The sequence below is a fragment of the Macaca nemestrina genome, chromosome 12, assembly GCF_043159975.1.
Source record: "Macaca nemestrina isolate mMacNem1 chromosome 12, mMacNem.hap1, whole genome shotgun sequence".
NCBI classification, from domain to species: domain Eukaryota; kingdom Metazoa; phylum Chordata; class Mammalia; order Primates; family Cercopithecidae; genus Macaca; species Macaca nemestrina.
This window is the reverse complement of record NC_092136.1, coordinates 47,462,413-47,474,549: the sequence shown is the minus strand read 5'-3', so window position 1 is coordinate 47,474,549 and position 12,137 is coordinate 47,462,413. Positions and strand designations below refer to the sequence as shown.

General features: G+C 42.8%; 1 protein-coding gene across 2 annotated transcripts; it reads right to left on the bottom strand.

Moving 5' to 3' along the window:
* Window positions 1-6,249: 6,249 nt before the first annotated feature.
* Window positions 6,250-11,885, bottom strand: SAA4 (serum amyloid A4, constitutive). Of its 2 annotated transcripts, none has more exons than XM_071073924.1 (4): window positions 11,712-11,885; window positions 10,643-10,737; window positions 7,297-7,435; window positions 6,250-6,504 (listed from the first exon to the last, which is right to left on the bottom strand). In XM_071073924.1, the coding sequence occupies exons 2-4, from the start codon at window positions 10,731-10,733 to the stop codon at window positions 6,396-6,398; spliced, it is 339 nt and encodes a 112-aa protein (XP_070930025.1). In that variant the 5' UTR covers window positions 10,734-10,737; window positions 11,712-11,885; the 3' UTR covers window positions 6,250-6,395. The 2 variants fall into 2 exon arrangements, with proteins under 2 accessions (XP_070930025.1, NP_001344424.1); NM_001357495.1 differs by having other exon boundaries at window positions 6,250-6,558; window positions 11,712-11,788.
* Window positions 11,886-12,137: the final 252 nt, after the last annotated feature.

Genomic DNA, 12,137 nt, shown 5'->3' with positions numbered 1-12,137 from the left:
ACTGAGAATCCTCTATAAACTCGTTACATTTGGATAATATATATCATTTGTAGAACGACATTGGTTTTTCCAATTTTTTAATGTATTTCAATAGGTTTTGAGGGAATGGATGGTGTTTGGTTATATGAGAAAGTTCTTTACTGGTGATTTCTGAGATTTGGTGCACCCATCACCTGAGCAGTGTACATTGTACCCAATGTGTAGTTTTTTATTCCTCACCCCCTCCCACCCTTTCCCCTGAGTTTCCAAAGTCCATTGTATCATTCTTATGCTTTCACATCCTCAAAGCTTAGCTCCCACTTATGAGTGAGAACATGTTCTGTTTTCCACTCCTGAGTTATTTCACTTAGAATAATGGTCTCCAATCCCATCCAGGTTGCTGTGAATGCCATTACTCACAGAACGGCATTGTTTTTAATCTGTATATAATAACAGGTAGCTTTAGGTTGTAAGCTCCACACCTTTCCATGCCCTTCCACCCTGCCCTTCTGGTCACACTAAAACATCTAGAACCTTCTCAGTAATGACTCTGAGACCTGGGAGAGACTAGGGTGATAGCATCACATCACTATTACACTCCATGAGGCAAATTTGGACCATCCTCCCAGATCTGTCATTTCAACACCTGTTTATTGAGCATCTACTATTTGCCAGGAGCTATAATAGGTGCTGTGGATACAATGATAACTTGCAATAAAACAGACATGATTTTTGCCTTTCATTTCTCACATACTTGCCCTACAGACAGACAAGTAAATGGGCAAAACAGTGTAATGTGATGAATCTTGGGAGCGGTGGTGTACAACAAAAGCAAGTTTATATGGTTTGGCTCTGTGTCTCCAGACAAATCTCATGTTGAATTGTAATACTTAACGTTGGGAGAGGGACCTGGTGGGAGGTGACTGGATCATGAGGATGGATTTCCCCCATGCTATTCTCATAATAGTGAGTGACTTCAATGGCTTAAAAGTGTACTTCCCCCCGTCTCCACCCCCCACCCCGCCTCCACATGAAGAAGGTGCTTGCTTCCCCTTCACCTTCCACCATGATTGAAAGTTCCTGAGGCCTGTTAGCCATGCTTCCTGTACAGTCTGCAGAACTGGGAGTCAATTAAAACTCTTTTCTTCATAAATTACCCAGTCTCAAGTAGTTCTTTATAGCAGTGTGAAAACTGACTAATACACAAATACAACTGGACTCCCTCGGATCCCTTGTCTTCCATCTCAAATATTCTACCTTCCCTGACCCCATCCTTCTCCCCTTCCTTTCTCAGAGCAAGAGCTATTTCTACTCTTTTGGGGTTAACTCATCACCTGCAGATTTGATCCCATCTCCTCTTGCTTCCATTTGACTTTGGTGCGGCTATTATTCCCACTCCCTTTGTCTCCCTTTTATCTTCATTAGCACCTTCCTGTTCCCTAAAACTAAACTGACCTACTTTGAAAATAAAACTTTTCCTTTATTAGTAAATTAATAAATTAATTCAACCACTCATTCATTCATTCAATAAGCATTCGTTGAGGCCCCATTATATATCAGGCACTTTAGTTGGTACTAGATATTTAGGGGTGAACAAGACAAAAGTGGTCACTCCTCTGACCTATTTTATAATCTAGGGAGACAGATGGACCAAAAGAAAATCCTAACAAACAAGAATAAGCCAAGATATCAATAAAATAATCCCACATATTAAAAACTGATTAAGAAGTAAAGAATATCCATAGTAGATCAGCCAGGGAAGGCCTCTCACAGAGGAGGGATTTCAAGAGAGACTCACAAGGTGAGAAAGAGCCAGCCATGTGGGCAGCAAGGAGAAGAGGGTCTGGGGCAGATGGAATGTCATGTGCAAAGGCCCTGTGGCAAATAAGAGGCTGGCTTGTTGGTGGGACTGAGAAGAGGCCAGTGTGGGGAGCTTGGGAAGGTATGGCATGTAATGATGCTGGGGGGTGGCCAGGGACAGATCACACAAGCGCTTTGTAAGCCAAGATAAAGATTTGGATTTTACCTAAGTGAGATAGGAATCCTCTAAAAAGGATTTTAAGCAGAGGAAAGGTATGATAAGATTGACTTACAAATGGGGTTGTTTCCAGATAACTCATCCTAAATTCAAAATATTATAGGTCAAAAATGCATCTAATACACTCAACCTACCAAACAGCATAGCTTAGCCTCACCTACCTTAAACATGCTTAGAACACTTACATTCACCTACAATTGGACAAAATCATCTGGCAACACAGTACACTACAGAGTATCAGTTTTTCATCCTCATGATCTTGAGGATGAACAGGAACTGCGGCTCACTGCCACTGACCAGCATTGCAGGAGGGTGTCATACGGCATATCGCTAGTTGGGGAAGAGATCAAAACCCAAAATTCAAAGTACAGTTTCTACTGAATGTAATAATTGTCCTGTTTTGCCCAGGACAGTTCTGGTCTATTCCTATTATCCTGGTACAATTATCAATAATGCTCCTTTTCATTCTTGCAAGTGACTTGGTTTAGATGATAAATTATACGATCACCTGAAGGAGAGGGGCAAAGTATGAAAATAGGGAAACTAGGCTGGGCGCAGTGGCTCATGGCTGTAATCCCAGCACTTTGGGAGGCCGAGGCAGCGGATCATGAGGTCAGGAGATCAAGTGCATCCTGGCCAATATGGTGAAACTCCATCTCTACTAAAAATACAAAAATTAGCTGGGTGTGGTGGCAGGTGCTTGTAGTCCCACCTACTTGGGAGGCTGAGGCACGAGAATCGCTTGAACCCAGGAGGCGGAGGTTGCAGTGAGCCGAGACTGTGCCACTGCACTCCAGCCTGGCAACAGAGCGAGACTTCATCTCACAAAAAAAAAGAAAGAAAGAAAAGAAAATGGGGAGACTAGTTAGATGGCTACCGCAGTACCCCAATGAGAAATGATATAGCCAGGAGCGTGAAGGTGTAAATGAGAGGAAGTCAATGGATTACAGATGAACTTTGGAAGTAGAATCACAAGACTGGCCAGCGGATTGGATGTGGGGTTAAAGTGAAGGGAAGCATCAACACATTCCCCTATCTGGTGTGAGGAACAGAGAGAATGGCCGTGTCATTAACTGAAATGGAGAAGCCTGGAGTGTGAAGAGTTCTGATGGGAAAACTCAAGTTCATTTTGGGACACATTAAGTTTGAGATATCTGGAAGCCAGCTATGTAGATATGTCAAGTAGCCAGTTGGATGTACAAGCATGGAGCTCAGAAATGAGGTTTGCAGGTAGAGGTATAATTTTAAAATCCATCCACATATAAGTACTATTTAGACTTGTGAAAGAGAGCATAGCGAAATAAAGAATGGGGGCCCAGAGCCAAGTCTGAAGAACACAAGAGTTTGGGGAGATAAAAAAAAAAGCCCAGCTAAGGAAATAAAGGAGAGCCGGGCGCTGTGGTTCACGCCTGTAATACCAGCACTTTGGGAGGCCGAGGCGGGTGGATCACCTGAGGTCAGGAGTTCGAGACCAGCGTGGCCAATATGGTGAAACCCCATCTCTAATAAAAATACAAAAAAAAATTAGCCGGGCGTGGTGGCGTGTGCCTATAATCCCAGCTACTCGGGGGGCTGAGGCAGGAGAATCGCTTGAACCCTGGAGACGGAGATTGCAGTGAGCCTAGATCGCGCCACTGCACTTCAGCCTGGTGACAGAGCGAGATTTCATCTCAAAAAAAAAAAAAAAAAAAAGGAAATAAAGGAGAACGGAGGTAGAGGGTAATATTATGCTACTTAGAGCTGATGAAGGAAAGAGTAGTATTATGAAGCCAAGAGACTAAATATATCAGGAAGGAAGGGGAGGGCAACAGCATTGAATGTTGCTCACAGGGCTACTGATATGAGAAGAGAGAGATGTTCATTATTTTTGGCAGCATGGAGGTCAGTGGTGACAAAGTTATTTTGCTGAAGTTGTGGGGACAGAAACCAGGCTGGAATGGGTTAACATATGATCAGAAGTGAAGAATGGTGTGTAGATGAGCAATACTTTCAACAAGTTTGACCTATTAAGAAGAAGAAGACAATGTGCAAGAGTGAAGAGTAATGTGGGTTGAAGTATAGGTTTTCAATGTGATAATCTAATTCAGAAAGCAACTACTGAGTGCCTGGACCCTGCTAGGCATTATGCATGCAATGATGAACAAGATATGGTGCCTGTTCTCAAACAAGTCAGGCATTTCCCCAAGCATAAGGGCTCGCCTGGCCATTTAAATCAAGTGCTGGAGATCCAAGAAGAAGAAAGGGGTCTCCACTGCTGAACCTCTTGACCCTGTTCAGTGTATCACAGGTTCCGGAGTCAGATAAACCAGCCCGTAGTCCTGGCTCTGCAACTGTTACATGTGTGACCTTGGAGAAGGTCCTAAACACATACCTCTCTAAACCTCAGTTTATCCAGCTGAGAACATCAAAGCCCTCTCTGCAGCTTAAATCAGATATTTAAAGTATAGGGCACAGTCTTGCAACTGCAATTTAAAAAGGCAGCTATTCTAATTACTATTTGCTGACTTCCCATACCCCAGCAAAATTTGGACTGCCACCAGTGTGTGCTTCTGTTGAGGCTCTTACTAAACTGTGTTGTTTATCTACATATCTCACTTCCCCTTTAGGACAGGAAGTAGAATTTTATCTGAACTAAAAGCCAATGAGATGCTGGCCAGGTGCAGTGGCTCAGGCCTGTACTCTCAGAACTTTGGCCAGCTGAGGCCATGAGTTCAAGACCAGCCCGGCCAACATGGTGAAACCCCATCTCTACTAAAAACACAAAAGCCAGGTGTGGTGGCCCATGCCTGTAATCCCAGCTGCTCAGGAGGGTGAGGTGAGAGAATCACTTGAACCCAGGAGGCGGAGGTTGCAGTGAGCTGAGATCGTACCATTGCACTCCAGCCTGCTTGACAGGAGACTCTGTCTCAAAAAAAAAAAAAAAAAAAAACCCAATGATAATAAAGATAAGGAAAACCAACAGGAGAGTCATTCCTTAGGTAAAATGAGCAGGACAAATTAAAAATTGAGTCAGAGGAAGCACAGGTGTTGATAAGAGATAAACCAGAGTCGCCCAGGCAGAGGGCCTCAGGCCTGTAATCCTAGCACTTTGGGAGGCCAAGGCAGCAGATCACGTGAGGCCAGGAGTTCAACACCAGCCTGGCCAACATGGCAAAACCTAGTCTCTACTAAAATTACGAAGATTAGCCGGGCATGGTGGTGCGCACCTGTGGCCCCAGCTGCTCTGGAGGCTGAGGTGTAATAATTGCTTAAACCCAGGAGGCGGAGTTTGCAGTGAGCTGAGATGGTGCCACTGTACTCCAGCCTGGGCAAGAGAGAAAGATTCTGTCTCAAAATAAATAAATAAATAAATAAATAAATAAATAAATAAATAAACCAGAGTCCAACATAGCAGTTTCTAGGACAGAACTCCTAGGATTAGGCTTCTCTAAGCAAGGTACCTTCTTTTTATTGAGACATGGTCTCACTCTGTCATACAGGCTGGAGTACAATGGAGTGATCATAGCTCACTGCAGCCTTGACCTCCTGGGCTCAAGCAGTACTCTAGCCTCAATCTCCCAAGTAGCTGGGAATACAGGCACATGCCACCATGCCTGGCTAATTTTTTGGGGGGTTTTAAAAAAGATGAGGTTTCACTGTGTTGCCTAGGCTGGTCTTGAACTCCTGGGCAAGCGATCCTCCTGCCTCAGCCTCCCAAAGTGCTGGGATTACAGGCGTGAACCACTGCACTCAGCCCACAATGTACCTTCTCGATATGGAAAGAGGTCACTGGGGGACAAGGCCTAGAGGCAGAGAGTGGACAGGATGCAATGAATTGGGCAGTATAAAGTCTGTATACAGAGACACTGGAAACTGCAACAAAATAACCTGTGAGGCCCCGAAGAAGAAGTGGGGATTTGGAGGTAGAAGTCCCATCTGAGTTACAAAGGAGACTGATAGAAGGCTGCCCAGGGCTGTGCCAGAGCCATAACTCCAGCCACTCAGAAGCCCAGGATGATGGTCAGTGCTTTACCTGCTTAGGCTTACTCAGGAGGGGAAGCTGGGGCCGAAAATGACCAGAGAAGCTTGGCTTGGGTCATGTGAGGAGACTGCATAGTTATAGACCAGCTGGGAGTCCTTGGGCCCCCCAGTCACAGGCTCATCTACCATGGTGCTGTTTATCTTCCATATGGCCTCAGATGACCATTCTTCCCACAAAGTCTGCCTCAATGTTCCCAGTTTCCATCAACAAATTCAATTTGACAAACATTTATTGAACACCTCTAGGTGCCCTATACCAGTTCCTGGGGACACCAAGCTCAGTGAACCTGTGTCCCTGTCTGGGGGGAGAAGTGTGTGGCTCACAGCCCAGTTGCCGGAGAGCAGAGGAGCAGGAAGCTCAGTCGTTCTTAGGCATGCCGTCAGGTCTGAAGCGATCAGGGTCTTTGCCACTCCGGCCCCATTCCTCAGCTTTCTCATTGGACTTCGAGTCCTCCAATACAGTGCTGCTGTTTCCAAATAAATAATAGTCTAAAAATCCCTGAAGATAGACCCTGGTACTGCTGCAACCCAAAGAAAGGAGACAGGAGATTAATCTCTTGACTCACCTGAGATAGCTCCACCTGCTAACTCCCTCCTCTTCTCCCACCCAAGGAACGACTGAGAGGAGGCTGGAAAACTCATGGAAAGGGGAAGAAGGCTATCAATCTTCTTGGGCAAAGTCCTAAGTCCGCTGGTACTTTCTGTACTGTGCAACAGAGTGCTTTCCCTTTATTATTATTATTTTTTTTTTTTTTTTTTTTTTTGGAGACAGGGTCTCATTCTGTTGCCCAGGCTGGAGTGCAGTGGCTCGATCATGGGTCACTGCAGCCTCAACCTCCTGGGTTCAAGGGATCTCCCACTTCAGCCTCCTGAGTAGCTGGGACTACAGGTGCATGCCACCATGCCTGGCTAATTTCTTTTATTTTCTGTAGAGATAAGGGTCTTGCTATGTTACCCAGGCTGCTCTTAAATCCCTGGGCCCAAGAGATCCTCCCACCTTCCTCCCAAAGACTTGGAACTACAGGTGTGAGCCCCTGAACCCGGCCCCTGCAACAGTGTGCTCTCCAGACCTCTCCTCGGTTCTTACTTTCCCTTTGTGGGTGAAAGGAGACATGTCCTCACCAGCCTTGCTCTGGCTCTGCCAGCCACCCAGACCCCAGGAGTATGTGGAGGAGGAGAAAGAGCCACAGGTTCTCCTGACTCTCAAGACAGATAGGCACTGCTGGCCTGTCACTGGAGTCCCCAGGAATCTGTGTTACCTGATCAGTTTAGCAGCCCAGACACCCCCAGGTCCTCTTTCGGCAGCATCATAGTTTCCCTGAGCATAGAAATATCTCTTTGAATTCTGGTGACTGGATGTCAACACATTCCAATAGGCTCTACCCAAGTCCCCAGCCCCTGGAAAGAAAAAAAAAAAAATGACAAAAATGAACCTAGTGCCATACTGGAGAAATGTAGAAATGATCATTTTCCACTGATTTCCAGATTTTGACCCTTGACAAAATAATCCTTTGAAATCATACATACAGATAAACATTACTTCCTGTGAACAGCTTTCCTGAGTAACTGTAAGGAAGGTGCTTTTCCATGGATTACATTGAATTGAATTGGTTGGCAGCTGTCATGCCCTAGGCTACATCTTACATGGGTCTGTGTGTGCTGTGTACAAAGAGGGAACGCTCATGTGAGGAATGTCACAATGGAGAATAGTACTACAGATGTAAGATCCAGGGACATTACAAGGGACATGGAGGGGGCTGCACATCTACCATAGCCCATAAGAAAAATACATCCTTACCAGCTGACTGAGGACAACTAGGACTTGAATAAATCTGACTGTTATGGGCATAAATGGCACAGGAAAGCCGAGGGAATGGGCAGTACGTGATGAGGTGGAATGACCTGAGAGAGCTTCACAGGACCTGGATAATCAGATTTATCATGAAGGGTATGAATGTAAATGTTCAACTCTCTGCCCCGACAATTAAGTTTCAGTTTCCACATTCTTCAATTGGGGGGATTCATACCTACCTCCCTGGTAGACTAAATGAGAAGATAAAATGAAGTAACATACACAAAATGCCTAGCATATTGGAATACTTGATGCAAGTTGGATTCCTGTTCCTATTAGTGAAGGGCAGTGGTGACAATAAGATACCACTATACACCCAACAGAATGACAAAAATTTTTTAAACTGACAATATACACTGTGGGCAAAAATGTGGAACAACTGGAACTCTCATAATTGTTTTGGATTTTGTTTTTGTTTTGTTCAGTCAGGATCTCCCTTTGTGACCCAGGCTGGAGTGCAGTGGTGTGATCAAGGCTTTCTGCAGGCTCGACCTCCTGGGCTCAAGTGATCCCCCCATCTCAGCCTCCTGAGTAGCTGGGACTACAGGCACCTGATAACACACCCAGCTAATTTTTTTTTTTTTTTTTGGTAGAGATGGGGGTCTCACTTTGTTGCTGAGGCTGGTCTCAAACTCCTGGCCTCAAGTGATCCTCCTGCCTTAGCCTCCCAAAGTGCTGGGATTACGAGTGTGAGCCTCATGCCCAGCTCTCATAATTGTTCATGGAAGTGTAAATTGGTACAATTTTGGGAAACTGCTGGTATCTACAAAAGTTAAATTGACATGACTCTACCTTATGACTCTACACTTCCATTCCTAAGTGTATACCTACAACAGAAATGAGGACTTATGTAAACCAAAGTACATGTACACCAATGTTTATTGCAGGTTTATCCATAATAGCCCAAAACTTAAAAAAGCCTAATTATCCAATAACATAGGATAGATAAATAAACGGTGATATCAGTATACAATGGAATACTATGCAGCAATGAAAAAGAACAAAACATTAATACACATGACAAATGTTGCCATGTATATTAATATGTCATAATGTTGAGTTAAACAAAGCCAGATACAAAAGACATATTCTGTACAATTTCTTTTATTCAAAGATCAAAGACAGACACACTAATCAATAATGATAGAGGTAAGAATAGGAGTTACCTTTTGTGAGGGTTGTTAACTGGAAGAGGGCATGAGAGACCCTTCCAAGGTGCGTGAAATGTTTGACATCTTGATCTGATGGTGTAATACGGATGTTTGTATGTGTAAAAAGCTCATCAAGCTATACAGTGTACTATATGTAAGTTATATATCATTTTAAAGTTTTTTAAAAGATTAGTGGAAAAATAGATGTTTGAAACAGGTCTAAGCCAGGAAGAGCTATAGAAAGTGTCTATCAGTGCCTGTGTTGTTCAATCAATAAATATTTTTGAGTTCTGCTGTGGTTTACGTGTTACTGAGTTCTTTAAACCAACTCACTTGGAAAAAAGAAAAGCTGTGATAAATAGTTTTAATTGTTACTTACGTACTGTGTTCTAAGAGATATTTCTCACTAACTTCATGTATTATTTTGTGTCTGTAATTTTGTCAAATAGTTTATCTCTGGCATGGCATAATGACTGTCCTTTCTCTGATGCATGCTTTATGTTCATTCTATGTTTTCCAGATTGACTAGCAAGAGTTTTCTCCAAGCACCTGACAGATTCTGTCACTGGGTGGCAGAAAAACCCAAGACAGTTGTTCTCATTGGTATTGTGCTGAAAGTAATATGGGGAGTTTTTCAAATGCTATTCCTAGTCCCAATTCAATTTTAAGATTCTGACTCAGTAACTATGAGAAGAGGCTCAGGAATGCACTTTTTAAACAAACACACCCAGCCGATTTAAATGCTGGTGAACCATACAACAAATTCTGAAACACAATGACTTAAGGAAAAAGATATTTTATACTATGTGCAGAAACACTTAGCACATGCTACTAAAACTTTTTAAAAACGATTTAGAGAATATCATTTTTAAAAGCACAAAATACAGAAAAAATGAAAATTTGTAAAATTTCAATTGAAAAATTACAAAAAATTCAACTACAAAATTAATAACAACACATGAAGTTCAAAGTGTTGCAAAACCTGACAACAAAGTTTTCCCATTTTAACAGCTAATCAGTAACATTCATTTCCCTTCCAGAATGGCAGAAGTCAGTTTCCCAGCCGTATCTCAGCCCTCCTGTGGCTAATCAGTAGAAATTTGCTCTTTTTATTTATTTATAAGTTAGGGCTTAATTTTCATAAGCTCTGCATCCCAAGCATTGGCTATTTGCTTGGGAACAGGATGGGATTTCTCTGTGCAAGCACTATTATTCCACTCTCTCCTAGGCATGTCTCAATCCTGGAGTATAATTGTGAACTCAGTATGTTCCCAGAAGTGGATGAGCTAAATAAACATCATGCCCTGAGAAATCTGCCATCTGTAAATTTCCACAGTGGGAGATCACCCCCTGGAAGTCTTTATCCTTCTGCACTCTACACCAACAGTACAGGCTAGGCCCAAAGCACCTTTAACCACTCGTCTGGAAACCCCAAGGGAGGGTGATAAATTAGACCAGCCTAGAAGAAGAAAGATACAGAAACCCACACTCCTGCTCTGACCTCTGTGTGGCTTCTCTAAGGAGCACTCATATCCAGTGAGTATGTGGCCCCTGCTCAGAATGAATGCTGGGTATGTGCCCTCCATCCTCCAGAGTTCTTACCTTGGAGAGCCTCCTTGAAAAACGAAAACCAGTTTTCACTGGTGACTCCCATGACCAAGGAGCAGAAAACAATGCCTGTGAAAAGCCTCATTGTGCTGAAGAGAAAGAAAGAGAGGGGCAGAGAATCGTAAATAAAACACAGATCTATGTTTTCAGGACTGAACTTCTTTCTTTCCTTTTTTTCTTTCTTACTTTTTCTTTCTTTCTCTTTCTTTCTCCTTTTTTTCTTTCTTTTTCTTTCTTTCTTTCTTTTTTTCTTTCTTTCTCTCTCTCTCTCTTTCCTTCCTTCCTTTCTTTCTTTCTTTCTTTCTTTCTTTCTTTCTTTCTTTCTTTCTTTCTTTCTCTTTCTTTCTTTCTTTCTTTCTTTCTTTCTTTCTTTCTTTCTTTCTTTCTTTCTTTCTTTCTTTCTTTCTTTCTTTCTTCCTTCCCTTTCTTTCTTTCTTTTTTTTTTTCTGTTGCCCAGGCTAAAGTGCACTGATACGATTAAGGCTCACTGCAGCCCCGACCTTCTGGGCTCAAGTGATCCTCCCACCTCAGCCTCCTGAGTAGCAAGGACTACAAACGTGCACCATCACATTCAGCTAATTTTTTTTTTTTTTGTAAAGACAAGGTCTCACTATGTTTGGCCCAGGCTAGTCTCGAACTCCTGGCCTCAAACAATCTTCCCACCTCAGCCTTCCAAAGGGTTACAGGCATGAGCCACTGCGCCAGCCAAAGGACTGAATTTGAAAGACTAATTCCCTGTTTCCATTTGTTTGTATTAGAATCACAACTGCATGAAAGATTGAAATGGGTTTTAAGAAGAAGTATAAACCCTTAATTCTCAGCCCAGATCCCTAGAAAGAATAAGAGAATTCCAACGTGTTATTTGGTCTGTGGTCAATTTGTCACCCGATAAAGCAGACTAAAGTCAATCAAGAAGCATTTCCTGAGTTCCTACTCTCCTCAGCACTGACCTTATAATGAGGTAGAAAATACAGTTTCTCTCCAACTGAAATTTGCCAATTATGTGAGAAAAGGATCTCAAAAGAGTCAAATAAGAGAAATTACTCCTTGGAAGAAACCTCACCTGTGGACCTTTCTCCAGTTGAAATTTCAGTAAAAGCAAAGCTGCTGGTACCTTCTGGCCATGGAGCTATAGTTGGTATCTCTGCTGGCTTTGGCATTAACGGGAGACGGTTTTAAATCCAACAACCCACCTTGCCAAAGTCCTTTTTGCTCAATTCTTTGGGTATTTTAAAAATTAGCATATTGGGTAATAGTGTTTCCTTATCCAGAAGCAGTTTTCCAAATTGGGTCATCAAGGTATTTATTTTCTGGCAGTGTTTCTTAATTGCCACTTTTCCCTCTTTTTAGTTTCCTGTATCATAGAAGAGTATTCACAAAATCCAGTGTGGGAAGACAGAGGTCTTTCTCCACTTTCTTCTCTTTGTGTCTTTCCATTCTTACCTGTTTGGTAGGAGGTCTTCCCAAAAAATTGCACATAGATATTACG

What these genes read in the sequence shown, in the direction of transcription:
- SAA4 (NM_001357495.1), bottom strand. Translation starts at nt 10,733, where the DNA reads ATGAGGCTTTTCACAGGCATTGTTTTCTGCTCCTTGGTCATGGGAGTC. An exon ending in TTTCAAGGAGGCTCTCCAAG is followed by an intron (nt 7,436 to 10,642) that starts GTAAGAACTCTG and finishes TTTTCTTTCCAG; the next exon opens with GGGCTGGGGACTTGGGTAGA. An exon ending in TGGGCTGCTAAACTGATCAG is followed by an intron (nt 6,559 to 7,296) that starts GTAACACAGATT and finishes TTTGGGTTGCAG; the next exon opens with CAGTACCAGGGTCTATCTTC.